The sequence below is a fragment of the Egretta garzetta genome, unplaced genomic scaffold, assembly GCF_000687185.1.
Source record: "Egretta garzetta isolate BGI_Z169 unplaced genomic scaffold, ASM68718v1 scaffold360, whole genome shotgun sequence".
Classification (NCBI taxonomy): Eukaryota; Metazoa; Chordata; class Aves; order Pelecaniformes; family Ardeidae; genus Egretta; species Egretta garzetta.
Window position 1 is genome coordinate 1,268,724 of NW_009258261.1, and position 25,342 is coordinate 1,294,065.

The 25,342-nt window shown below is 36.7% G+C and overlaps 1 protein-coding gene across 1 annotated transcript in view; it reads left to right on the forward strand.

Moving 5' to 3' along the window:
• LOC104129380 (WD repeat containing planar cell polarity effector) overlaps window positions 1-25,342 on the forward strand; it is a 107,223-nt gene that overhangs the window by 13,485 nt on the left and 68,396 nt on the right. Inside the window, 5 exon segments of the mRNA XM_035895310.1 lie at window positions 2,905-3,019; window positions 5,963-6,096; window positions 10,515-10,706; window positions 19,340-19,949; window positions 24,076-24,264. Coding sequence (XP_035751203.1) covers window positions 2,905-3,019; window positions 5,963-6,096; window positions 10,515-10,706; window positions 19,340-19,949; window positions 24,076-24,264 — 1,240 coding nt within the window.

The following is a 25,342-nucleotide window of genomic DNA, read 5'->3' on the forward strand; positions in this document are numbered from 1 at the left end:
CACAGTGGCAGAAAAAATAAAAGCCATAGAAATTATATTATTTTTACCTACATTCTGTCATTCTATCATGCCATACTGATAGCAGAGAGAGAGATATCTCTGCAATATTGAAAATACATAGCATTGGTTTAATGACTAGTTTCATAGATGTAAAGCAAAGCACACCCATTAGCACAATATTTTTTATTTATGTAAAAGTCTTGTCATCATACACTGCAGCAGTTTTCATAGATTTCTATTCTAGCTCTGTTACAAGTGTGATTTATGTCATGACCAGGAAATGAACACGTAGGTGTAAAGTGAATTTACACCCTGAAACATTTAAGAGTTAAAGAATCTTAACCTTATGTGTTGATCTCAAGCCAAGAGTTTGCAAGCACATTGTCTGTACAACGTATTGGATGGACATGTTAGATGCTAGCAGAATGGCAAGCATGTGGCCTCATTCAATAATGCCAGTCATTCAAGGTCACTGACCATCTACAGATCAAAACACATTTTTTCCCTGTGTTTTGCCTCTCCTCTTTACCTGGATGGGTGGTATATATCCCTACTCTGTCAGGTAAGCCTAGAGGCTACAAACAGACCTCTGATTCACTTAGGTTATCTCCCAGGTTAACTCCAGGATGCTCTTCTCACTCCCTGCCAGGAAAGGAAGCATGGGAGCAGCAGGCTGATATTCATTCAGTAATTTAGAACCGATCTTTCTAGAGTATTTATGTAATTTTGCTTGATTGGTGCTTGCATCATAGTTTGTCAGCTTCTGGGTTTCAACCCTCACTTTTTCCACTAGGTTCTTTGGACAGTTATAGCTAACCGTAGTCAAACCTTGCTGGACTTAACATTATCAAGTTGGAAATAAATTGTGATTTTATCTAATCTAACTTCAACATAAGGATAAATTGAAGTTTTGAAAGATTGTAATAAAAGCTGCATGAGTGTAACTGTGTCTAACATTTTTACTAGGACAAAACCTTAAAGGACATCTGTCATGACAGGGAATATCGAAACATGAAAAAATCCATGATTAGACTTTGTCAGGATGGGAGATGATAATTTGTTCTTAACAAATTCATTTCACATCACAGGTATTTTTTGTTTTTATTTCAAACGTCACTAGCATTTCTTTTCAAACTACTGTGAATTGACAGGAAGATAGATTGCAAAAATGTTGGTTAAAGTCAAGGCAAGAAAGTAAATTATTTAAATATGCTTGTCCTGTTCTTTGCTACAGAGAGCACAGAGCTAGAGTAATATAGCAAAATATGTATAACTGAGAATTTTCATAGCTAAATTATTGGGAGAAGAGCATTGCACAAGAGGCAAGCTCAATTAGATCATTACATTCCTGTCACCAGTACTTTTTATTTATGATACAACCCAATAGATCTCACTGCAAGGAGGTTCGCCTGGTGTTTATGTACCCGTGTTTTCTACTAAAAAGCACAGAGGTTTCTTTAAAAATCTGCTGTTAGGTAAAAGTAAGAACTGGAGTCCCAGCTTTCTGGCCGTTGGTGAGCCCTCTGTACGTTTCTACAATGGTCTTTCCACTGAGGATTCCTTTGGCAGAAAAGATCGTTCAGCAAGTTTAGAGCTGGTATAGCCTTTGTTGAAAAAAATATTATTTTTTTTTTTACTGATTAGAGGGAGATGAACCTAGCTGCCAGAATGAGTCCTGCGAAACTTTTAAGTTACACACTGAGGTCATCTAGTCTAGCAGCTTGCAGGATCAGGGGTAGCACCAGAAGATGAATTAAAATACACTTGTGTTTTCAGTACTGCATGTAAAGATCAAAGCAACAGTAGTGATTTTTTTACTGTTTTTTTATCAAGGTTTCTGTAGAACCCAAGTTTGGCAAGGAGTTCAACAATTAATATGGTCAGAATTTTTTTTTATAAACCCCTGACTTTATCTTTGACCATGTTATTAAGAAAACAATATCTCTGTAATAAAGCTTTTCATATATTCCTGCTACTGGAGTAACTTAGCAAAGTGAGGTCAACTTACAAAGGAGCAGGGAATTTTATGGGGTTTATTTTCTGAATTTCTTTGCTGTAATAGATGCATTCAGAAAACGTCTAAGTTTAAGGGTTTAATTACGCAAAAAGAAATGGTTTTCATAACTCCTCCCACTGAGCATTCTCTCTCTCATACAAGATACGGCGTCAGTAGGAGCTGATAAGTACTGTGACTTAGTCTTCCAAGATTATATGTATCATTTAATTAAGATTAATTAGGCAGAAATATTCAGTTAACTCTGAAATAAGCCTCTGACTAGTCTGTCCAATGATTTAAATTCCTTTTTTTTAAGAGAGACATCTATAATCTTATGCGAAGGAGTATATGGATTTATTAGAAGCCCACAACTATCACTGTGGTAGGGCACCATTATTTAAGTTAAACAATATATGAACAGCAAGGACAGCAAAAAGGTGCTGGTTTTAGTCTCTGATAATAATATAAACTTATAAAAATATAAATTCATGAAGCCCAACTTTGTATGCTTTTTTTATGCAGGCTATGCAGTTATTTTATACAGAAGAAATCAGGTCCGTGGATGATAGAGTGGTCAGCATCATCCCTTTACTTATTTGGGATAGAAGTTTTACCTCCGTTTTTAACAAACTAATTCAGTACATTTTCTGCAACATTTGGGGATTTAGCCTGCATCCTCTTCAAGTGTTCAGCAATTGTAATTCTTGTACCAGTGTCATATTACACGCATCCCTTTCATTGAAGAAGCTTTCAAAGTCATTATAAGACATCTTCACATCAACGATAAACCTTTTTTGTAATTTTGAAAATTAGATTACTACGTAATGGACAGCTGCTAATATGTACCTTGGAACGTTTCACTTTATTAATGATTCTTGATGTCTTGTTTTCCCACTATTTGGATTTAGCTCCTCTTTCACTCAGGTGTATTGGTGTCCCTAAGCCTTTCTGGGCCACAGCTGGAGAAAGTGGTGATTGACAGGACCCTGGTGGGGAAGCTCATCTCCGACACCATCAGTGATGGTAATTACACCCACGTGCAAATCAATTGCCTACATTAACAATAGACTAGAGAAACAGTATGTCAACAGGTAGACTAATTATTGCCACTGGGGACTTCAAACACAACAAGTAATTGCATGTAAAGCCATAGTTACAACCCTCAGGACTAATAACACTTTAAGAATAATATTTAACATCAAAGTTTTCAGGCTTGTCAAATACTGAATGGGTTTCTAAAATGCAGTTCCTTACACATTTTAATCACTGTGAACATGCCATTTTGACTTGTCATGTTTATTTCATAAGTGGGAAAATGGGACAAAGCCAAACATTAGCCAACTGATTAATTACATGGGATAGTTATTATTAAAATATTTACCTGTTAGAAAAGGCCAGATAACATAAGTTACATGGAGCTGTTCTGATTCAGTTTCTAGTTTTCCAGAATCTCACTATAGTTATTAACTAGTGACTGCTAAAAATGAAGGTTTAGTTTAATGCAGAGGAAAACCTATGAAAATGTACTAAAAACATACTAAAAACCTTATAACTAAAACAATAATAATGCAACAAATATGTTTTCCTACAGTTATACCACCCAAACTGCTATAAATAACATTATATAACAGTTGTCCTTATTTTCACTTATTCAGGAATTTCTTAAACCTCTGTGTTTGGTAATACCCATGTCTGAAGGTGAAACAGGACTGCTTCTGTTCAGTAAAAGCAAAACCCACAATACCTGTCATTGCAATGAGGTTGGGGTTTTTTCATGAATGACAAAAGAAGATACTTTTGTTACCTGCACAAGTAGGGTTCAAAATACAAATTTTTATACTGAACTATCCTTACGTGAGAACCACAACATAATGTTGTCCTAGAATAAATTAACTTTAATCCAACATAATTGCATGTCTTTCCAAATCTGGGCTGGAATTAGGTTTGTGATTATGAAGTTAGCCAAAAGAAATTTGATATTTAATCCAAGAATCTGTATAAAAATAATAGTTCTTATTTTAACAATTATGTGTATGTAGAAATGGATAAGATTACAATCTGCCAAAATTACTTATGAAATCTTGTAATTCTAACTCAGAGTAGCATGCCCGCTTAACGCTTGGAATAAAGGTCAGATCGTGTCCACAAAATACAGAATTAAGGTCGCATTTATAATCCTCCTGCCTCTAATAAAGTCCTCCTGATTTTTATTATTTATAGGCAAAATTTTAAAATAAATTTGATTAGAAATTATAGAAAAATTGCTTTCCTAAAAGAAAATAGTATTTCTCATTTTCTAAATAATTTTGTGGCACTGAGGTCTTGCAGTACTGGTATATGGACTATTAACTGCACTGTCTGCCTTCTTAGGGTAATCTGGCTCTGCAGCATGTGGGTCCCCTCTGAATAATGGTCTACCCATGCCCATAGCTGCCTTCATGTTGAGCTGGTCTCCACTCCTGCCCCAGACAACCACAGATACCGAAAATCAAGGGACTGCTACTCTCGTTCACATCTGCCCAGGGGTCTTCGTGTCTTGCTTTCTTTCCTTCAACCAAAACAAATTTCAGAAGCATCTGAGGTGTGCTGTAGGTCATCTTTAATGTGAACTATGTCTGTGAGGGTATTAAAATATTTTAACTGTACATATTGAAGATACTATACTCAGTGGCTTTGAGTTTTCATGCGTGTTTAGGAACTCGGCTATAGCTTCTAACTCACAGTGTCAGAGACTTTATCAACATTTCTTTTTTTCAAAAGCTAGTGTTAAATGTTACATTTCAAAGGCAATTATGTGTCTTTAAACTTTACCCTTTAGCATTTGCATACCAGATAATTATGAGCTGTGCCAGTCCCATGACTACTGGAAAATGAAACTGGCTGTAAATCAGACTAAATCAAAGCAAAACTGAGTAGCCAGTTTTCACTGCTTATCTGTAAGACTAAATTGTCAATCTAAGGATATATAAAATACTTTCAAGAATCCAGGATATTAGTCGCAAATGCATTTTTTTGTTTTTCAGGAGTTCTTCTGCAGGGTTTTGTTTATTTTTAAATCTGGTTCCACTTTACTTGGCATTTTCCTTTTAGCAGAGTTTTGTGAGTTTACTTTCTAAAACCAGCTTGCTAGCTTTACTTTAAATCTGATCCTCTTTAACAGTTCTTCAGTGATCTGGTACTAGTTATCCCAATGACTCACTTCATTCTCAGACATCTCTTTAGATGTGGGCACTGCTTTAATAACTGGATAACACTTGGGAAAAACCCTAGATACTATTGTCTAATTAATTTTCATTGTCAAATTAGTTATTCACTTTTGTATTGAACTCTTTTGGTCTGGCACCCCCTTATGTTAACAGCGGGGATACCACTGCACTTTTCCAGACTCCAAGGGAGTCTGTTCCATCTTGGTTACTGTATTGTTTGGGTACCCCCTTGTGAAGCTTTCAATAAATTAATAACCCCTCTAAAGCATAATCCTGTATGTAATGGCCTCCTTGGTGCCTGCAGCAGCATCTGGAACCTTACAATGTCAAAATACCAGTTACATCTCATGTACTAATTTGCATTTATCATCCTTAACACAAGCAAAGCTGTATTAGGTGCATTTCCAAAATATTGGTGGGTGTTACCATAAGAAAAAAAAAATCGAAGGCTGAACCAAGATGAAAATGAATGTGGAAGCCCATAAACCATATATTTGAATGTAGTGATAACTTGATATGAGATAATTTATTCAGGTTTATGTAATCGGAGTACTCCCTAGGCTTTATTTCTCATTTCCAGGAAGGTCCTGGCAGGTTGACACATTGATGTCTTTTAGGAGATTACAGAGGCTTCAGTGTAATATTTAAGACACTGTCTTGAAAAAATTGCTTTTTGCAATGTCTCAGTGGAGGGTTCAGTAATTTGTTTTGTTACTAGAAACAGGTATTACAGTGGTGACAATTTTTATTTGTTTTTCAGCTGTTCTTACAGACAATTTCATCATCTTGTCATTTGAGGACCATAACCAACTCTGCTTTATTCAGCTTACAAAGAAGATGGATTCTCCTGATGTAAACAAAAGACTAGAAAAACTCTCTTGTTTGGACTTTAAGGTATACTTGTCAAGGGTGACTGTAAATACTGCAGTAACTTTCTTTACATTACAAATCACTGGTACTTGCTGGTATTGTATAGCAGTATAAATTGCAAACCTTTTATAACTGATCAGAACAGCTCAAATTCTAAAACCGGCAGTTATTGAAAAGTCAAAAAAAATTACATGGCATTCTGAGTTAATGAGTTAAAATACTGTGCCAAGAGGGATTCAATTTTCTACTGTATTTAGGTTAAGGGCTCAGACACACAGTTGAGTTACCCCTGCTTAACAGATTACCTTGTGTCAGTTGAGCAGCAGTAACTGACCCTTTGCACATTCTCAGCATCTAACAAGCATGAAGCAAAATCTGTAATGGTAAACCTCAGTGTAAAAGATTTAAGCTAATGTGTTTTACCTCTTGTTTGCTGTGGGCTAAAACTGCACGCATGGTCAATTACTATGGCTCAGCTGATATACATGAACTCATGAAGTTATGATAATTCATTCATCTGTCTGAGCTCCAAGACTGTTGTAATTCTTTGCAGAAATCTTAATTTTCCCTCTAGTTACAGTAACCATATTGTTGCGAGAGTTGGTTTTACAATTAAGCCACTGAGCTAGGATTCAAGGTAAAGAAGCTGAGTTTCTCACCACTGACAAACTATGTATGTGACCTTGGGCAAGTGACTTGGTGCCTCTGTAGCTCAATTCACTATTTAGTGAAGATTAAAATACTCCATTTTTCCAGCCCTCTCTGTGTGAGTGTGTCTATACCACAGTCGTAACAGTAGCTGAAAGGTAGTCTAGAGATAGCTGAGCTGGCTTTAAACTAGCCGGTTTGGATGTCAGTAGAAACCATCACATCTCAAGCTGAATTACACTGTGTCTTGGATGGATTGGGCTAAGTAGACATATTTTGGCCATAAGCTCCTTGACATCAGAGCAGTGGCTGAACTTAGGTGGAAGTGCTTGGCGCTACAGCAGTACGAAAAATAATCAGCCAAAGACAATTAACTTTGAACAGGCAGAGTAGGAAAGGGACTGCATCCAATTCACTGCAAGAACGAAGAAGAGACAAGCCTTTGCCCAAGAAAGGTAGAAAGATGTAGTAAGCAAAAGAGAGAGTTTGTATTTATTTCAGACTGGATAAATGTTAAAGAAAACAATCTTGTGCTAGCAAATATTTTCCCCTTGACAACTCCTCAGTAATTTGCTTCCTCACATAAGGGAGTTTGCATCTGCAAGGCAAGCTTTTTAAGGATGTGTTTAATTTAAGATTTGCCATATTACGTTTTAACTTGCTTGGTAGCAATACTTTCTGCTAGGATGAATATCTAATACATTTTCCAGGCTGTTTCAGTTCAGGGCCTCTTTTCAGCAATGACTTGTGTTTGCGAGATTGATCCAACCTCTATAACGTGGATTTGAGACAGTTCACTGTTCACCAGGAACTGAGCTGATACGTAGTTTACTTTAAAATGATGTGTGCTTGTGCCTGGCCTATGGTGTTTGTTAAGGCTGTACTTTAGAAGCAAGGCTGGTGTGTACTTGTGGGGGGCAGTAATAAACTTTAACGAAGAAGCTGTGGTGAGCTGAAGACTGCCTTCATCGTTTAATTGTGAGGGCCATAGCTCCTTACTTGATTTATGTTTAGAAAATATATTTTCATTCTGGGTATTGCTTGGGACATTTTGGATCTCATGGTTACGGCATTTTTTTCTTGGGAAAGAAGGAAAGCTTAATCCACAGAAAACTCTCTCTGCCCTAGGAAACCAGAAATATCTGCTGTACTCCTTAATAGGGTTGTTATGTTCAGTTCTTTGCTGACACAGCTGAGCTTCTAGAAACGCCTCCATGTTCAATGTTAACTTTGCTTTCTCTTGAAATCAGTGGGAATCACTATGGATTATTTCTTTGCCAGCCAAAAAAAAGGCATTTGCATTTTTTAATTTAATGTTCTTTTGTGTGAGGCTTGCTAGTTAGGCAGCTAAATATAATTTTTATTATCTTTAAAATTGCACCGGCGTGAGCCAGCAGAAAGCATTATTCACTACTGCAATAATATTATGTCAGCTCTCTGCATTGAATTAGAGTTCTTCATAGCTGCTTTTTGATCAAAGTTAGAAAAGCTAAAAGATCACAGACACAGTCAACAGTAGTGTCACTATCAGTAGTAACAAAAGAAACAAAAGATGGCCCTCGGTTGCAAATGTGCAAACTTGTAATAATACACACTTTAGAAAAAACAGTTCCTTACTGTTGATTTTCTTTTTCCCAAGAGAAATTGAATTAAAAGGTGGTTTGCACTGGTATAAAACTACTATGGGATTAAAAAGTGGAGCTAAGATTCAGGAAATTTCAGTGTAGCCTTCATTTCTGCCTCTGGCTTTCGGTGTAGCCTTGAGAAATGTACATAGTATTTGGGTTTAAAGTCCCATTTCTAAAATGAGGAAAATGCTTCTGTACAATCATATGTAAAGATATAATTAAATTTCTGTCATATCTACATTGGAATTTCTTTGGTACCTGGACAGCAGGAACTTCACATTGTTCACTGTCCAGCCTCATGATGGGCAAAATTGACAGGGAACACTAGGCAGTACTGGGCTGCCAGAGCGCAATTAATAATAAGAACAAGTCAACCATGCTTTCCTCCTCGCAGTTTGATGTTTATCCAAAAGTAATGGAAGAATTACTTTCTCTATCATTTTCTTTCTAAACAATACTATGCTGGATTTTATTTACACATTGAAAAAAGAAAGGAAGGCTTATTGCATGAATCACCACAGTCTTGAAGACCAGCAAAATGTAAAAACGGCTATTATCATTTGCCTTTTCTCAGTGGCATTAGTCCATGTTTGAAAGTGCCATGTCTCATGCAATGTGTAAAGGTTTTCAAAAGATTTGTGGCTGTTACTACACGTGAAATCATTATGAACAGTTAATGCTGCAATACAGCACTAATTGATATCTGTGAAAGTATTTGTGTTTTTCCATCCTAATAAATGTGTTGTGACTAAATTATATATAGTTTTAATTCAAGTATCAGCTACCTGTTAACTTTTATTTATGTTTTATCTTTACACTTCTGAAGAGTGTTTTGACAAGTAAAACACAGGATATTCTGAAAATATTGACCTTCTGCAAGTTTTTTCCCATCTGTGTTTTTTTTTAATCCATTTCAATTTACTGAAGGAGGAGACAGTACAAGGAGTTAAATGTTTACCATGAGAAAACAACATTGGTAATTACTTTGATTTCAGTTCCTTTTGATGTGTATTCAGGGGATGAAGAGGTCAATAATATTATGACCATGCAAATAGAAAAGGGTTCTTTTTGACCATATAAAAAACAGCAAAGGATTATTAAAGCATTAACCTTGATTTTAATGGCCTTGGTTGAGTGGTGAGATCACAGTTTGGATGAGCCTGATTATTTACTAAATACAATACATAAATGCAACGGGTTCTTAACACCCATTGCACTCTGGCATTATCGCATTACTGCCATCCTTTGTTGCCTTGCAGACAGGAATATGAAAGCAATCTGTCATGTAGTGAGACTGGCTCCAGAAGCATTTCTCTGATAAGAAGACCCCCTGCCCTTTGCTAGTGTCTGGTCCAGTAGGCTTAGCCATGCGCTTAATCCCCAGAAAGTGGTTCGATTATTGCTGACCAGCAATGGCAAGATAGTTTTTTTTTTCCCCTAGCTATCAACCTTCCATTAATTCCTTAAGCAGAAATGCGGTGCAATCTATATTTCCTTGGCATGTGTCACCCAGATGGTGCACCGCTCATGTTTTCAAATAACCATGCTCCAAAATAACAGAGTTTGAATAATAAATTCCACAAATCCTTCCTGAGAAAGAGGCACAATTCTCAAGAGCTGCATAAACTTTACGCATGATGCTGTAGCTCATCCACATTATGCAGAAAAGTATATATTCTCTTGCAAAGTGGATGTTTGTATTTGGATTCCTTAATTTAGGGAGGAAAAAGGAAGATATATGTTTGCTCAAACACTGTAGAATATATTTAATATTTGATTATGTCTTAAACACTAGCCTTAGCTCCGTGGTCAGCTTTGCAGAACTTGTCATTTAATATGGCTAAGCTTAAATCATATGTGTAGGTCGATGCTGTCAAGCAACCATGACTGTACATTTTGGTATTGATTGGAGTCATTGCAGTAAATTCCTTCTTAACTCACATTCCTTTCCTTCCCAATCCCCTCCCCATAGATAAAAGTGTGAGCATGTCTTTTTCTGTCTGAGAAGATATTTTTTACATTTGCAGACAGCCTATATGAAGATATATGTACGCAGTCCTCTGTGTACATATACATTCTTTCACGCATCCAAAGTAAATGCTCCCAATTGCTCCTACTATGCTACTTTATCACCTCAAATATTTCCTGCATTTTTTCTTCCAACAGATTTCTTATATTGATATCCTTGGACCAGAAGGTAGAAGGATGAAACGTCACCTGGCAATAAATTGTATGCAAGATATGGTCATTTGCTGGTGGCCAGCAACTAGTGATGGAGCATGGCCTTGGTCTCCTATTTCCTGTGAGAGGGACAGAGCCAACCTATTGCTATTAGGCTGTGCACATGGCAAATTGGAGGTAAAGTGCTGAACTGTCTTGTTACATGATTTTTCGGATTTGCTAAAGAAATAACTATTCAACTTAAGTGCATATTCAGGTAGATATAAAGAACAGATATGATAAAAACATAAGAAAGGGATATCAGCCATTCTAATCTTAAAAACAAAGGTTCATTATTTAACAAAAAAGCACCTTATTTAGTATGTTTACTATTTTCACATCAAAACTGGCAATCTGAGAAATGTAGCAAGGAAGTTAGGTCTTTATAATGGAATAGCTTTGGAGCTGCTAACACTGAAAATAAAAGTGTCAGAGTACCACTAGAAAACTCTAACCTGAGTTAGAAACTGTAGCTGTTGCATGCTTGTCTAATGCAAGTATTTTACATTGCAATGTTAATTGATTGGCATTTTACATCTATTTTAGATGTTTTATTATAAAATTTTAGCTATACCCAGATGCTGCTTAAATTGTTGCTATGAGTATTGATCAAATCAGGGACTTTTTTTTTCTTAAATAAAAAGTCAAAATTCCCCTTCTACAGGTGGGGATGTAAGCTACAAGTTAGAACAAGGCTACAAGCTGACCCTCTTCCTGACACTTGTTTAGCTTACCTTTTTAGGCACATGTTTCCATTTCATCTATTTCATTTTTATTTAATCTATTTAAGAGTATTTGAATCCAGTTTCTTAAAACTTAAAAACATAAACTTAAAGGTAAAAACTTAAAAATGAAGCTATCTGGGCATACTCTGAAAAGAACTGGAGCCTGAGTTTAAAATGTAAAAGCTGTTTTGAAATAGCATCTTGTATAGAGGCTCCTGTAGCTGGAGTTTTATTTTCAGTTTAGCTTAAGCCACTACTAATATGGACTAAAAAGGCACTGACTGTGGGAGAAGAGCACAAACTTGAGGATCGGCTGGGGAATAGCTGTTCTGGAGTAGCTATTACAGGCTATTTACCTGTAGGGGAAAACCCTAAGTAACACTTTAGAATAAGCTGCTCTTATAAACAATATCCTGTTCTCTTTAATTAGGGAAGATGTAAATGTTTTAATGTCTTGGAATTATTACTTTGATAACTTATATTAATTTCAGTGAAGCTTTTTTTCCCTTGGGATTTTCTATACGTTGAAAGCAAAAGAGAAAAGTTTGAGACAGTTTTTCTTTCTTGTTTCAGTCATTAGTCACTGTAGAATTTAAGTTTAAATGACCTCCAGTTCTGCTGCCTTTACTTCTTTTCAATTGACCTCTCTCCACGAGCGGTCATCTTTGACTCATCTCTCTCTTCTGCCTGATATACACCTGCAGTTCTCAATTCCCCCTGCAGCTATGCCCAATCGCATATAAAAATTACTCTGGTAGCTAAAACGTGCATCTGTACCTTGTAAGTTTTCTCAGCCTAGTCCCTATGACAGTTTGATATTATGAAACTTCATCCTACTAACATTTCAGATCTTATTTCTTACCATGACTTCCTTATGTCCAGGTTCTGACAGCGACATTCCAATGTCTTTTGTTTCCTTCCCACATCTTCCAGAAAGCTTCCTAATGCCAACATAGCAGTTTGCAATCTCTTTTTTTCTGAGATGTTTTTAGAGACTAGTTTCTTCGAAGAAATTCACAGAAACCACTCTGTCAGTTTAAAGCTTTCTCTGTTTCATTTTACATAATATAGGGAGATTTCCAAATTACAGCATTGCTCTGCATCTTTCAGTACACCTTGTTTTATCCTTTTCTGGTTTAGACTTTAAATTGCTCAGGGCTGAGGCTGTCTAGTATAGTCCCAGGCACATCACTGGTGCTTAACACAATAATGATAATAAGCATTCATTGAGCCTTTAGGCCTAAACTCATAATCCTTTTAATTTAGCCCATATTGTAATATAAATATAAGAAAATTATTTTTAAAAACAGAAGTGCCGAATTTAACTGTTCAGTTGCTTTCCCCTTTGTGATTCTTTGCCTGTACTTGTCTTAAGATGAAATTTCTTTTCCTGTATTTGTCTATAAAATGCCAAGCACTATTCCAGGGCTATGGAAAACTTAGTCATATATAGATAACAAACTGTCTTGCTGATTGCCAATTGGTCTGGTCCATGTACTTATCTCTTGGATGCTCAGTGGGCTGCTGTGTAAGGCTCAAGACACTCTGCCTTCCCCTATGTATCCATGGCGTGTAGCCTCCAGTAATGTTTGGTTTGGGTTTCTTTTTCCTTAATTTCTCTAGTGCTACTTATGGGCAGTAGTTAAATTCCCGTGCATGGATGGGGGATGTCATAACCCAGCGGCACTAGAAGCAGCATCAATCCCCAATCTGCAATCAGCTGAGGTATTTTTTCCCCCTACAGAGTCTTGGATGTGAACTTTAAGTTAACACCTTTAACTTCTGAGGGTCATTTGATAGCCTAAACATGAGCAGAAACGTAGTTAGCATTTCTAGACAACTTCTGAACAGTTACTTTCTAGCTCAGATAACAGAAAAATATAGGGTTTCTGTAAGCATGCTGCTTCGCTTCTCTTTACCTCTACTCCTTTACCATTTGTAGTGTTCCTCAGGTATAGACCTGGAACAGAAACAGGACATGCCATTGTTATGCACGGAAGTAGATCCATATTTATCATATTTGACCTATAATATTATTCTTTACCAGTAAATTATTATTGTCAACAAAAGAAGAATGAGAAGTGTGAACTGATTCAATCTGAAGCATTTATCAAAAAGAAGTGTAGTAAAATAATACCACCAACATTTTACTTGAAAATAGTAGTATCGCTTGGACAAAACAGTATTATTAACTAGAATTAAGAGGAGGTTTATGAAAAATTAAACCAAGCCCAAGGAAATGAATGGGTGCTACCCACAACTGTTCTATAGCACCTTGGTGCTGACCTACGAAACCAGAAAAAGATCTGCCAGCTACTGACACTCTTGTTGTGGCAGAGCAAAGGTAAATGGGGCACTTAGGTGATACTACTTCCTCTCTGGAAGAATTTTCTGAGTGATATTTGCTGCCCAACAGAAGTGCTTATGAGGATGAGGACAGGAATAGCTCTGGGACAAGGCAACTCAACCCCTCATCATGGTAATATCCTGTAACTACATGTTCTGCATTGGGATGATTCACATTGCACATACAGTGTTTGAGGTATTGTGTACTTAAGCAGCTTTTCAACTTAATGGAGGAAATACATTTTACATTTAAATACACTATAAATTTGATTTGAATTGTGCTGTGTGGCTTTGTGTTTTAACATTTGCTACTATTAAGGCTAAAGCTAGGCATTATTCCTCTAAAAACAGAAAGAACTTTTACCTTGCAAATCTTGACTTGGTTTACCCCCTTCAATTTTTTTCTGAGATCAGTGTTTACTGTGTTGAATGCTGTAAGATTTGGTGAGGAGTCAACCCCTGAAGAAATAAAAGTGCTTTTTACTTTAACATATGACTTTGCTTTGGTGTCCGATGTACATTTATATACATGCGTGCATGTTGCTACAGGAGTGTTTTTCTGTTGAACCTTAGCTTTCTTGCACGAGTTGGTTTCCTCCAGTAAACACATCCATTCTCCAAATTATTTATTTAATTATTTGAGGTTTGTTTGTTTCTTCTTTGTTAAAGTACCAGTGAACAAGGATGTTATTTAAATTGTCTCCCTGTGGAGATAATGCTGGTATTTTGATTTCAAAACCAGAAGAGGAATCTTCCAGAAATCATGTCAAACAATTTGCTATGAATAAATAGGATCTGCTGTGACACCATCCCTGGATTAAATGCTTTGAGAGAAAGTCATGTTAAAATCAACATGAACTTTATTCTCCAAACATAAATTAACAGGAGGTGATGACGCCAGGGCTCAGTTACTGTAGTACTTTGCATTTGTCATTGCCATGTTTATTTTCACTCCATTTAGTGCTAGGGCGAATCACTGAAATTATACTTCAATCTTGTGGAAAAAATAATTTGCCTGAGCGAGAATATTATTCTTCTTTCTCCCATGAGATAATATTTAATAGTTATTGCTTTCACATTGTGCCTCAAACTTGTGAAGTAAACACAGTAGATCTTTTGTGAGTGAGCTATCCTACAATTACTGTAGCACTCAGAAAAACATCTACGGTGTGTGACTGAGCGGCTGAAATACCTCTCACACACATATAGCAAAGAATGTCACGTTGGGTTAAAAGTTCAATGAATAATATGGGATAAAGATGATGATGATAAATTTTGAATTAAAATAAGAGTAAATGTTGGATGAAGATCTAAATAATAAGAATGCATGTGGGACTGTAAATACAATGCAGCCAAATAAGTAATGTAGAGTAGGAGCCTTGCATTCTTATTTTAGAAATGTTTAAAAATAGGTGGGTTTTTTTCTTCCGTCTTCACAGTGCTGTATTTAACTGTTTTACTCTAGTGTGCACTACACTTCCCACTCTACATTTCTAATTGAAGTGTTTGTTGTTATTTGGAGCCTTACTGTGTGAAATTAAATAAGCATTTTTTTGACATCCATAAAATAAATCAAACATTTTTTCTCATCTGAAAGACACACAATTCAGTCACAGCAAGCTTATTTCTCTGTTTCTTTTGTTTTCTTTTTTTATCTGCCTGGTAAGCCAATTTTCTGCTTAAGAACTACTGGTTAAAACTCTTATTTGTTTTGATATGTGGACTTTATCCTACCCCAGCACTCTATGCAAAATACTTCAGTTTTACATGTTCAAAGATTTGCACCGAGAAGAGTGATACTGCCCACACAAGCTAGTGCTATTATTTCTTTCAAACATAAAAAGAAAGAAAGCATTTTAACTAGCATAATTCAGGCCCCTTACTTACAAAGATTAAAAGATTCCTTTCCTTGGATTGTTATGATTTCTGACTCTAGGATTTGAGAATTTGACATGTATAGTATCCCTCATACTGCTGATTAGTTGATGGAGAGTGCAGGCCAGTACTGCAATGGAAAAACAATATAAATGTGCAGTAGTGGTGCGTGACTGCCACATTAATAAGGGAAATATGCATAAATTATGTGGACAATATTTAAATACATTTACTATATTTTTCTAGTGTATATGTCACAAAACTAAGAGGGACTTTAAAAATTTTTATAATTTATCTATTTATTTTAGAGAAAGTAATTGGTTTTATTTCATGCAAAGTAATTCCAAAAAATCTTCCCTTGAAATCCAAGGCTAAGTGCTTAGTCCCAGGTTTATGGAAAGCACTTAACTTTGAGTGGGATTATACACCCCACCATGTGATATGGCTCTGGCTTTTCACATCTACTGCCCTGTCCCCTCCTCCGCAAATCTTAGAGATGTCCTACCCACTTCTGAGGGAACTCCCCCAGCGTTTGCATTCCCATTTCCCAAGCAAATGTTTTGTTAACTTAAAGATACATTGCTATTTGATGTTCCCCTTTAGGGTTCCAGACAACTACTGCTCACTGGGAAGGAATCCCAGCGGATTCCTTTAAATGGACTGCTAAAGCGCTACGTGCACTACGTTTACTAACATGTTGCTACTTACCAGATAGAAAAACAATTGTCAGGTAACCATCTTCTTGGAAAAAAGAGATGTTTTGACTGTTAGATTTCTTATTTTTCAGAAGCATTATCTCAGCCTTATTAACATGTTTCTGCAGTTGTATGTCTCTCTGCTTTGGTTTTCCAGTTAGCAGCATGAAGAATTAATAATAAAAGTAATTTCTGACAGAGAAACTCAAATCTAACCTCTTAGATGAAAGAGAATATATTTTCTTTTTTCCCCTTTAGAGTGCCAAATACCAGTTACATTTGGCAAAACTGGAAACCAGAACAAAGAGGTCTCTCGGCTCGGTACTCTTACTCCAAGAGGTACATGAGGCCAATGATCCATGAGAAGCAGCTTTTCTGCTCCAATCTGAGGAGAAATGTTTCTCGTGTTTTCATACAGATTATGAACAGTAGTGTCTAGAAAAGTTTCCTTTAAGCCTAATTTGTTTAAGCATTATGTCAAAACTTATGTTTTGAAATACAGCAGATAATCTTTCTCTCCTCGCAGAAACTTTTTCCTAGTTTAGAATTGCATTATATACAGCAACCAGCCCTACCCTAGACTTCATTTCAAGGATTTGCTCTCAAAATTATGTGAAGCTAGGAAGCTTCTCATCTCAAGGCTCATTAAATTAGCCTTCCAAAAGATAAGATTTTACTTTCTTTCAAATTCAAAGTAGCAAGCAACATTTTGTCCCACTTCTGCTCTAACAAGGCAGAACAAATTATTAATTGGGTTCAGTTTGCTTGCTGACTCTCAAACGATCAGATGACAACATTTATTTTTCTGTGACTATTTCCGTTGCTGTTTTCCAGCAGTCACTCCCATGGAGCTATAAAATCCATGTTTCATGTGTTTTCTTCTCTATTGTCTTAACCTTCAAGGCCAGTCCCTCTTCAGGATTTGATAGCGCTTTCAGTCTTTCATCTCTCATAGGCTTCATTATTGTGTGGATCGTTGTGACTTTCTCATGGCTTGTGAGGAGATGTCCAGAGAGGAACACTGGTTTGGGATCAAAATATGTAGATGAATAATGCAGTGCATTGAAACCTGCCACAGGAAGACAGAAATCTGAGTCCCAGAGGGCCTCAAGGCTCATTTCACTGAAGTTATAGAAGCTTTGAAGACTTGCTTGGGCAAGATTTCTATTTCACATATTTGAAAGGCGGCTACCTGGGTCTCTATACATACTCTTAGGGAAAACTGCAGAACAAACAATAATACTTCACCTTTTCTTTATTTGGGGTTAGAGAGCTCTGTGGTCACAGTAATCCTTTGTCCACAATAACCTCTTTTACGGGTTTCCTTGCTATGCAATTTAACACCCTAATAAGCTACACATTTCAGCAGTTCTAACATCTGCACAGTAGCCACTGCACATTTTGTGGGCATAAAGGAGTAGTTGCAGAGGCTAAGTCATTGGTGAGGGAATGGTGGAGGTGAGAAAATGTTTTTCAGACTATATAAGTAATTTAATCTTTTATTTACTTTTGGGTATATATTTTCATTGATCACTACTCTGTTGAAATCGGTTTACCTAGTTTTCAGAAGTTGGATGCATTGGCTTCTGTATTAGAAGCTTTTGGATGAAGTGTTTCTTTGCATGTGCCTAACTACTCATCTTAAAGCAGCTAAGACTTTTGTATTAATCGGCAGCTGGTCTGCGGCCACAGAATTGCAATAATCCTTTTTTCTTTGTTTTGAATGAGAAACTCTTTTGCTGACAAAATAAGTAAACTGTCAGAACAAAACATCCTAATCAGTCTGATCAACATCCCGAATAACTTGTTTATAAATTCATCAGTTGCTTCTGAAGTAATGGGTGATATGCAAAAAAAATCTTAATTTCTTATGCTGCTTCTTTGCAGGATGAAAGGCTAAATTATATATTCAGTTGATCTTGTGATCTGTAGAAATAAAATTTAAATTGGTTTAACATTATGTGTGCATTTCTGTTTTCAACATGAAATTTTCAGATTTCCTCCCTTGCCCTCTCTCTGCCTTTTAATCACATTTGTTATCCCTTTCTGTGTAAATTGTACTTGCATACCACCTGGACTCAAAAGAAGGGGCTTCCAAAATTAGTGGCAGGTCAGCAGCTTTAGTTTACAGTGTGAAGAATGCTCCGGGTATACCTGAGGGCGGGGTTTGGCTCAGTTTGACATTTTCCTTTCACTCTTTATTTCCGCATGAACAAACACCAGCAAGTTTCGACTGACTTCCACTAGTCTCATTCTTCTAGAGCCATTGGTTATCCCTCTCTTTCAGAGAAATAGCTTTTCATAAGCTAATTTGTAAATTACTTAGAGCTGGTATTTCTCCCACAGTTTCCCTGGTTGAGTCCTGTACAACACCTCTTGCTCAAACCCATGTATTTTAGGACATGAATCTCCACTGGTCTCCACTGTTGCCTCCATCACTTTATGGTACTTCCCATGTTTCCACACTACAAATTCTTGCTCTTTGCCAGCTGCTGTCTTTGTATCATATTCTGCCTTTGTGTTCTTCTTCCAGTTTGTTTATCCTTCAAGTACCCCTAAATGGTCCCACTTTTCTGCTATCACAAATTCATTTATTCTGCATTTAAAGCTATACGGCACCACAGAACATCTACCACCTACTCATTTGGCAATGAATAGCCATTGTTTAAACACACCATTCTTTCAGTGTAATATTTTTTGTTACCATGGCCCAGAGCAAATGATCCAAAATGCTCAGAGTAACCAATTATAAAATTTTCTAGAAATTTTGGGATTTTTCCCCCACGCCACTTGTGAATAATCAGTTACTCTTTTATATCAGTCAGCTGCTCATTTCTCCTCTTACTAACAGTGTTAGGACCATCCCCTCTTTTACCTTCTATTCTGCTAACCTATTACATACTCTGGACAAACAAATATGGCTCAAACTATATCGCAGGAGTTTTTAATCAAAGGAATTAACCTTTTAAAAATTAAACCAATCAATTTTACAACTATACTTCTAAAATGCGTAGTTGTTTTAGCTTACCGACCCATGAGGAAGTGTATTTGCAGTGGTCTGTTTTTTAAATCATCAAAGTAAGAATAAATTCTTACAAATTATTACCAAAATGTTTTGAATTTCTTTCAGATTCTGAGTTATGTCCGTACAGAATGGGATCCACTCGATGCTCGCTTCAGCACTAATCAGCCATACCAGGTTTACACGGTAGAGCACTCCATCTCCGCAGCCAAAGAGCCCATGGCTGACAGCTGCGTCTACAAGTGCATTAGGAACAAAATTCAGTGTGCAGCAGTCACCAGAATACCACTACGATCCAAGGCCATCAGTTGTTGCAGAGACGTTACGGAAGACAAACTGGTCCTGGGTTGTGAAGATTCATCAGTAATTCTGTATGAAGCCTACAACCAAGTGACTCTGTTAGCCCAAGCAGAACTGTTGCCTGCTTTCATAACCTACCACCCTTCCGGAGCCATATTCATAGTTGGCAGCTCTCAAGGGGAGCTGCAACTTTTTGACACAGCACTGTCCCCAATTAAAATTCAGCTCTTAGCACAAGACTATTCACCTGAGGCAACTCTGCAATTCAGTAAACACTTTGACGTGCCTAGCAGCCTCATCCAGATCCAGTGGGCTGCTCCTCAAGTTGCATCTGCCACCGCTGATGGCACAGATATTCATGATCTTCTGTTGGTTAGATTCGACAAAGGACCCTTAGGAGCACTTCAGTTTAAACTTGGTAAGTTGCTGAGCACATCTATTGAACCTTGAGCTTTCAAGAAAATGTAGGTACCTCACAAGTTTTTTGTAGTTTGAAAGCAACACCCTCATTTTAGATATATGGGACCATAGCCTTAAAAGCACGTAGTTCCACTGATGTCTGAAGTTGTGAACCAAGGAGTTCATTATGTTTCACAATTACTTAGTAACTTTTCATGTGGGGTCTGACAGAACAGGACCCCGATCTGTTTGTTGGATCAGGGTCCCATTATGTTACCCGCCACTCTAATAAAGCTTAACCATTTCTCATCTAAAATTCTTTTATTCTGTAGGATATAATTTTAGGAATGGTATTCATTCTGTAGTAATACCTCTAACAAGCTAAAATAAGCTATTTTTAATAATAGGATAGTAATGCTATTTTCTGTCCTGAATTATTTTTTTGTGTGCATGATGCAACTGTCCTTTCCATTGTAATGTATATTTGTCCCACTACCCTGTTCTTCACGACTTCCGTACAAGAAGATACACCGTTTCTTTCCTTGAAGACTTTTCACACAAGAAGGAAGGTTTTCATAACCTTCAGAGTAGTTTGGTCTCTCAATTAATTTGCCAGGAGTTGTGAATAAAAGAAGAAGTAATAATACTAACTTTAGAATTTATACAGCACTTCTCATTTTAGGTGTAAGGAGACTTCAAGACAGTAAAACCATTACTATCTTAATTTTACAAAAAGAATAACAAGAAGCAGTAAAGGAAAGCTAAAAGGCTTTCCAAGAGTTACATGAGTCAGTGGCTGAACTAAGAATAAAACCCCTGCAGTTGCTCATCAGTGAGAACTTCATTGGTTCTGTTCACGTCAGGCAAGTTACAGTGGTGCAAACCCACCCTGAGAGCTAAAAAAACAATCATGCTTAAATCTTCTGATTACCGAGCCAGTGTTTCAGCAGGGCAGACAGCCATGTCAAATATACTCATCCTGGAAAATTTCAGCATTTTGCCCGTTGTCTGTCCAAGGAAACAGGATTGCCTTTGTAGATCTTTACAGGAGCGTTTTTATGATTCTTTTGTGTAAAGCTATTGAGATTACAAAGAAGCCTTTTTTTAAAAAAAAAGGTGACAGTAAGGTTTGAAAATCTACTTTATTTCTTTACTGATTGAAACATGCATGTGCTTTTGTGGGGAAAAATCCTGTCTAAAAGTACTGCAGACCTAAATATTTGAAAGACTGAATTTAAAAAACTTAACCAAGTGTGCCCCTGCAAAAGGGTAAATTAATATAGTAGGATGTTAGCAACAAAAATGTTGGATTGGCTTATAGTTGTATAGTTTTAAAAGAGCTGATCCAGATTATTAGTTATCCAAAAATACTGTTAAAAAACTGTTTACAAGTAATCATTTATTTTGAGATAATTCAGCTGCACTATGTTCAATGACAGGTTTAATAGTTGCAGAGTACCCCATAACACTAATTATAACAGCTATTTGATGGTTTTGTGCATGTTGGCCATTAAAAAAACCCTCTAAATTACCTCTTACCTGTCAAGCAGAAGGCACTCTACCCACATCTACCTTGCTTTTCTTCAGTCCTCCCTTGTGGGGTTTTCTCACAGCAGCTTTCCAGAAAGCACAGCTTTCCCCTTGCTATCTTTAGCACATTTATGTTCTTACGAAGGCAAGCAGGCTCTCAGTGCAGGGATTTAGAGGCCTTTCCTGCTAATTGCGAGCTTGTAAATTTAATTGGACTGTCTCCCTGGGCACCGTTCCTAAATCAATTAGGCAGTGAGTTGGCTGTCACCTCTTTTTCCCAAGCAGGTTGCCTGGAAGCGCACCACCCAGGAGAAGTCAAGCATCCAAATGGGAAGATGTTGACCTCTACAGCTGAAAGTTATCACATTTTAAAATTCATTCTGTATAATTACTGCAAAATCTCTTCTAGAAAGGAGGCAAAGCTCTCTCCCTCCCTCCCTCCCTCCCTCCCTCCCTCTCTCTCTCTTTGTAGTCCACTGTGCAAAAATGTGCTGTTCTCTATTGCATCCCAGTTTTCAGCTTTACCCCTCCTCAGTTTGCCACACTACCAAGGCAATGTAGTGTTGATTAGTCAGCCCCTCTTCCTAACCTAGCAGGTTTTAGGTCTCTGCTATTTAAGAAATAATGCAAATATAAATTATACAGAAAATTTAGGGGTTCATGACAGGAAAACCCAGACAGACATTCAGGGCTGGAATAAAATCCATAATAAAATCATGGCTTGGAATTGTTTCCCGTAAAAGTCTGTTAAGAAACGATGTCAATGAGAATAGGCAAATATGTTTTTAACTTCCAGCTGACATATTATGATTTTGGACAAGTTCTGTGAATTCTCCATTATGCTGTCTAGCCAGATTTATTTCAGGAAAAGATTGATATTAAATTTACCCTCAAACATTAATGGCAAATATTTTTGGTGTCTAATGCCAAATTCATTTTCAAAAGAATTGCGGCTTCTTGTCGTTGATGTCAACCCAGATCTTGGATAATGCCAAACTTGGTATTGGTGCCAGTGGTTCAGCATTGCTGGCCTCAAAAGGCATTTTAAATACAGTATTATATTTAATTAGCATGCAAATAAGTATTTTCATCTTCACTGAGTCATTAATGTGAAGAGTGCCTAAGTTGTGTAATACTTTAAAAACACTAAACATTTAGGAAGAATAAAGTCTACTGTAACAATTAGATATTATCACACATACACAGGTTAAACATGGCTATTATGCAGGATAATGTCCATAGGCTTTAATACATGCAAATGTAAAGTGAAGTACAATAGACAACCACGTCTTTTCTTTAATGACACTAAAAAACTGAAGTATTTCTCTGTTACAAAAAATAAATATGTAAGCTTTTTTTCCTCAAAGCATCAGATCTGTATATGCAAGTTCTCAGCAGGTTGCTTGTCCTCGAGCTCTAGTCAGATGTTTTCCTCTACTTTTTTTTTTCTCAGTTCTTATTTTACATCACAAACAATATTCACAACTACATTTATGAAAATTTTGTGAGGTATGTTTTATATATATTAGGACTGCTTTTCCCTGTAATTAAACTTTTTTTTTTCCCCAGCAACCATATGGCTTTAATATCAGTATTGAAATTCAGCTTGTTCCCTTTCCCATCAGAATTTTTCCCTTAAAATTAGTTTTGACATTCAAGATCAGAATATCAATTGAGTAAAAAAAAATAACATCATGTTTTTATTTAAAGAGAGGGGAACAGTAAATTTATTCTGGTCTCTTTCTAATATCTGGCACAGTAGTGATGAAGAATACTCTAGCACAGTGACCCAAAGCAAGCAGGAATTGCTAAAATGCCATGTGTGGCCTATGTCACACGATCATATGGGTAGTCAGAAACCGTAAGTAACATTACTCTCTGCAGTTTTCAGTCACCTTTTCTGTTCAGAAGCTGAGTCCTACAAGTCAAGAAAATTTTAGAGTCTTTTAATTTCTACTTTTCAGAGATAGAGTGCTGTAGGTAAATAATTTTCTCATGGGGTGAGCAATGTGTTGCTCGTTTTTTTTCCCCTATGGCAAGCAAGTTCTTGGTTTCATGTGTAACTGTAATTCAAAGGTCCCTAAATGTTGATATCTTTCATGATAACCCTTCACAGAAGAAATGCTTCACTTTGAGAATTTTGTCAAGCTAGAAGTAAGTTCTAGACCAGTTGCAATGTAGAGAGTAATGGAGGAACTGCTGCTTTGACATTTGAGCTGCTGTAAACATGTATACATAGGTACGTTTCTGTGAGACAAATGTTTAGTGTTTTCCAGCAATACAATAATGATAAACTGGGAATAAGCCTTTTCTACCATGTTTAAAACAAACTTCATTACATGATGTTGTTGTCACTAATAAATATTGGCCACATTCGCTCAACCTCTGTATGTGAAGTTCACTGATGGTTTTTCTCTGCTGTCCAAAGCACCCTCAGTCTAAATATACCAAGATAATAAGGAGCTATCTCACATAAAAATTTAACAGTGAAACCTATGAACTTAAACTTCCTCATTTTAACCAACAACAATTATTTCTAACTGTGCTGAAAAGTAGTGAGCTGCTGGTTTACAAACTCATAACACTGTCTTTCATTTTAATACCTCCTGTGAAAGGTGTGATCACCAGAGGACAGCTGGGTCTTGTGGAAATCATCCACCAGTATATTCGTTACGATGAGATACACGAGGCAATTAATGTCCTGAATACCATGAACTGGAACACGATGGGTCGCCAGTGTTACATATGCTTGAGTGCCATTGTCAATCACCTTCTTAAACAAAAGCTTACACCAGACAGAGAAGGTAAGGGATTGATTGTATTTTTAATGTATTTTTGTGGTGTCTTTGTAATTCATATGTGGATTATGACAATATATTTATTGACTTTATAAAGAAGACAATAGTGAGAATCCAGACAGTCAGCCAGATTATGGTACTCCATAATCAAATGTCATATGTAGACAAGTAATTTCAATAAAATCTGCATCAACGTGTTGATTGCATTTTAGTTCATTTGTAACAATAGTGATACTAAAGTAATGCATATTTTAATATATATGTAGTATAGGCATGACTTAATATATATAGCAGTGTCTTCTATGTGCTGTAACTTTATTACATTACATAAATTTAGCTTATGTTACAGACTAATGTTAGTTGATATAGGATTCAAATATTTGTTATATATTCATACTGAGACAGCACCAGCTTAAGGAGGGACGTTTTCCTTGCAACGGGGACAAGAAATTTTAGTATGGTTTTAAGGTGCTTTTGAAGGGTCATTCTTTCATTACAAGATCCAAGGGCTTTGAATACACTATCCTCTGCTGCCTCCTTTAGGATTATAGCATTTGTCCTCACTGTAATCATCTGGCCCCCTGCAGTAGTAGCTGGGTTCCCTCACAAGAAATGATGAATTTTAGGTTCAGCCTCGTCTCTGCTGAAGCCTGGTGTGATGCCTTCGTCATGATTTGCTGTCTATCTTGAAACTCAGTAGACTTCAGGATTTGAAGTGCCTTGATTTAGTGAAGGTGTTATCCTCCAGTCTAACAGGCAGACAGCTGGGGACCAGGCATCTTTTGTGGCAAGAAAGAATACTTAGGATTCTGGTGTGTTTGATGATAGAAAAACGCCAAGGTGTCCTACATTGCTGCCAAGCCATCAGCTATCCCATTTTGGGGGATCTGATTAAAAAAAGTCTCTTCATTGCAAACATAGCGCATCAATTCTAAATAAAGCATGCTTTTAAAAGGACCCATGAACAGGGCTGGTTTTCAAACTCTTGTAAAAATATGCACATTATAAATAGATGTCTGTGTGTTTCCCCCATGCAGCTGCCTAACACTGTTTACAGCAGATAGATTTTCATTCTGTCCAGGAG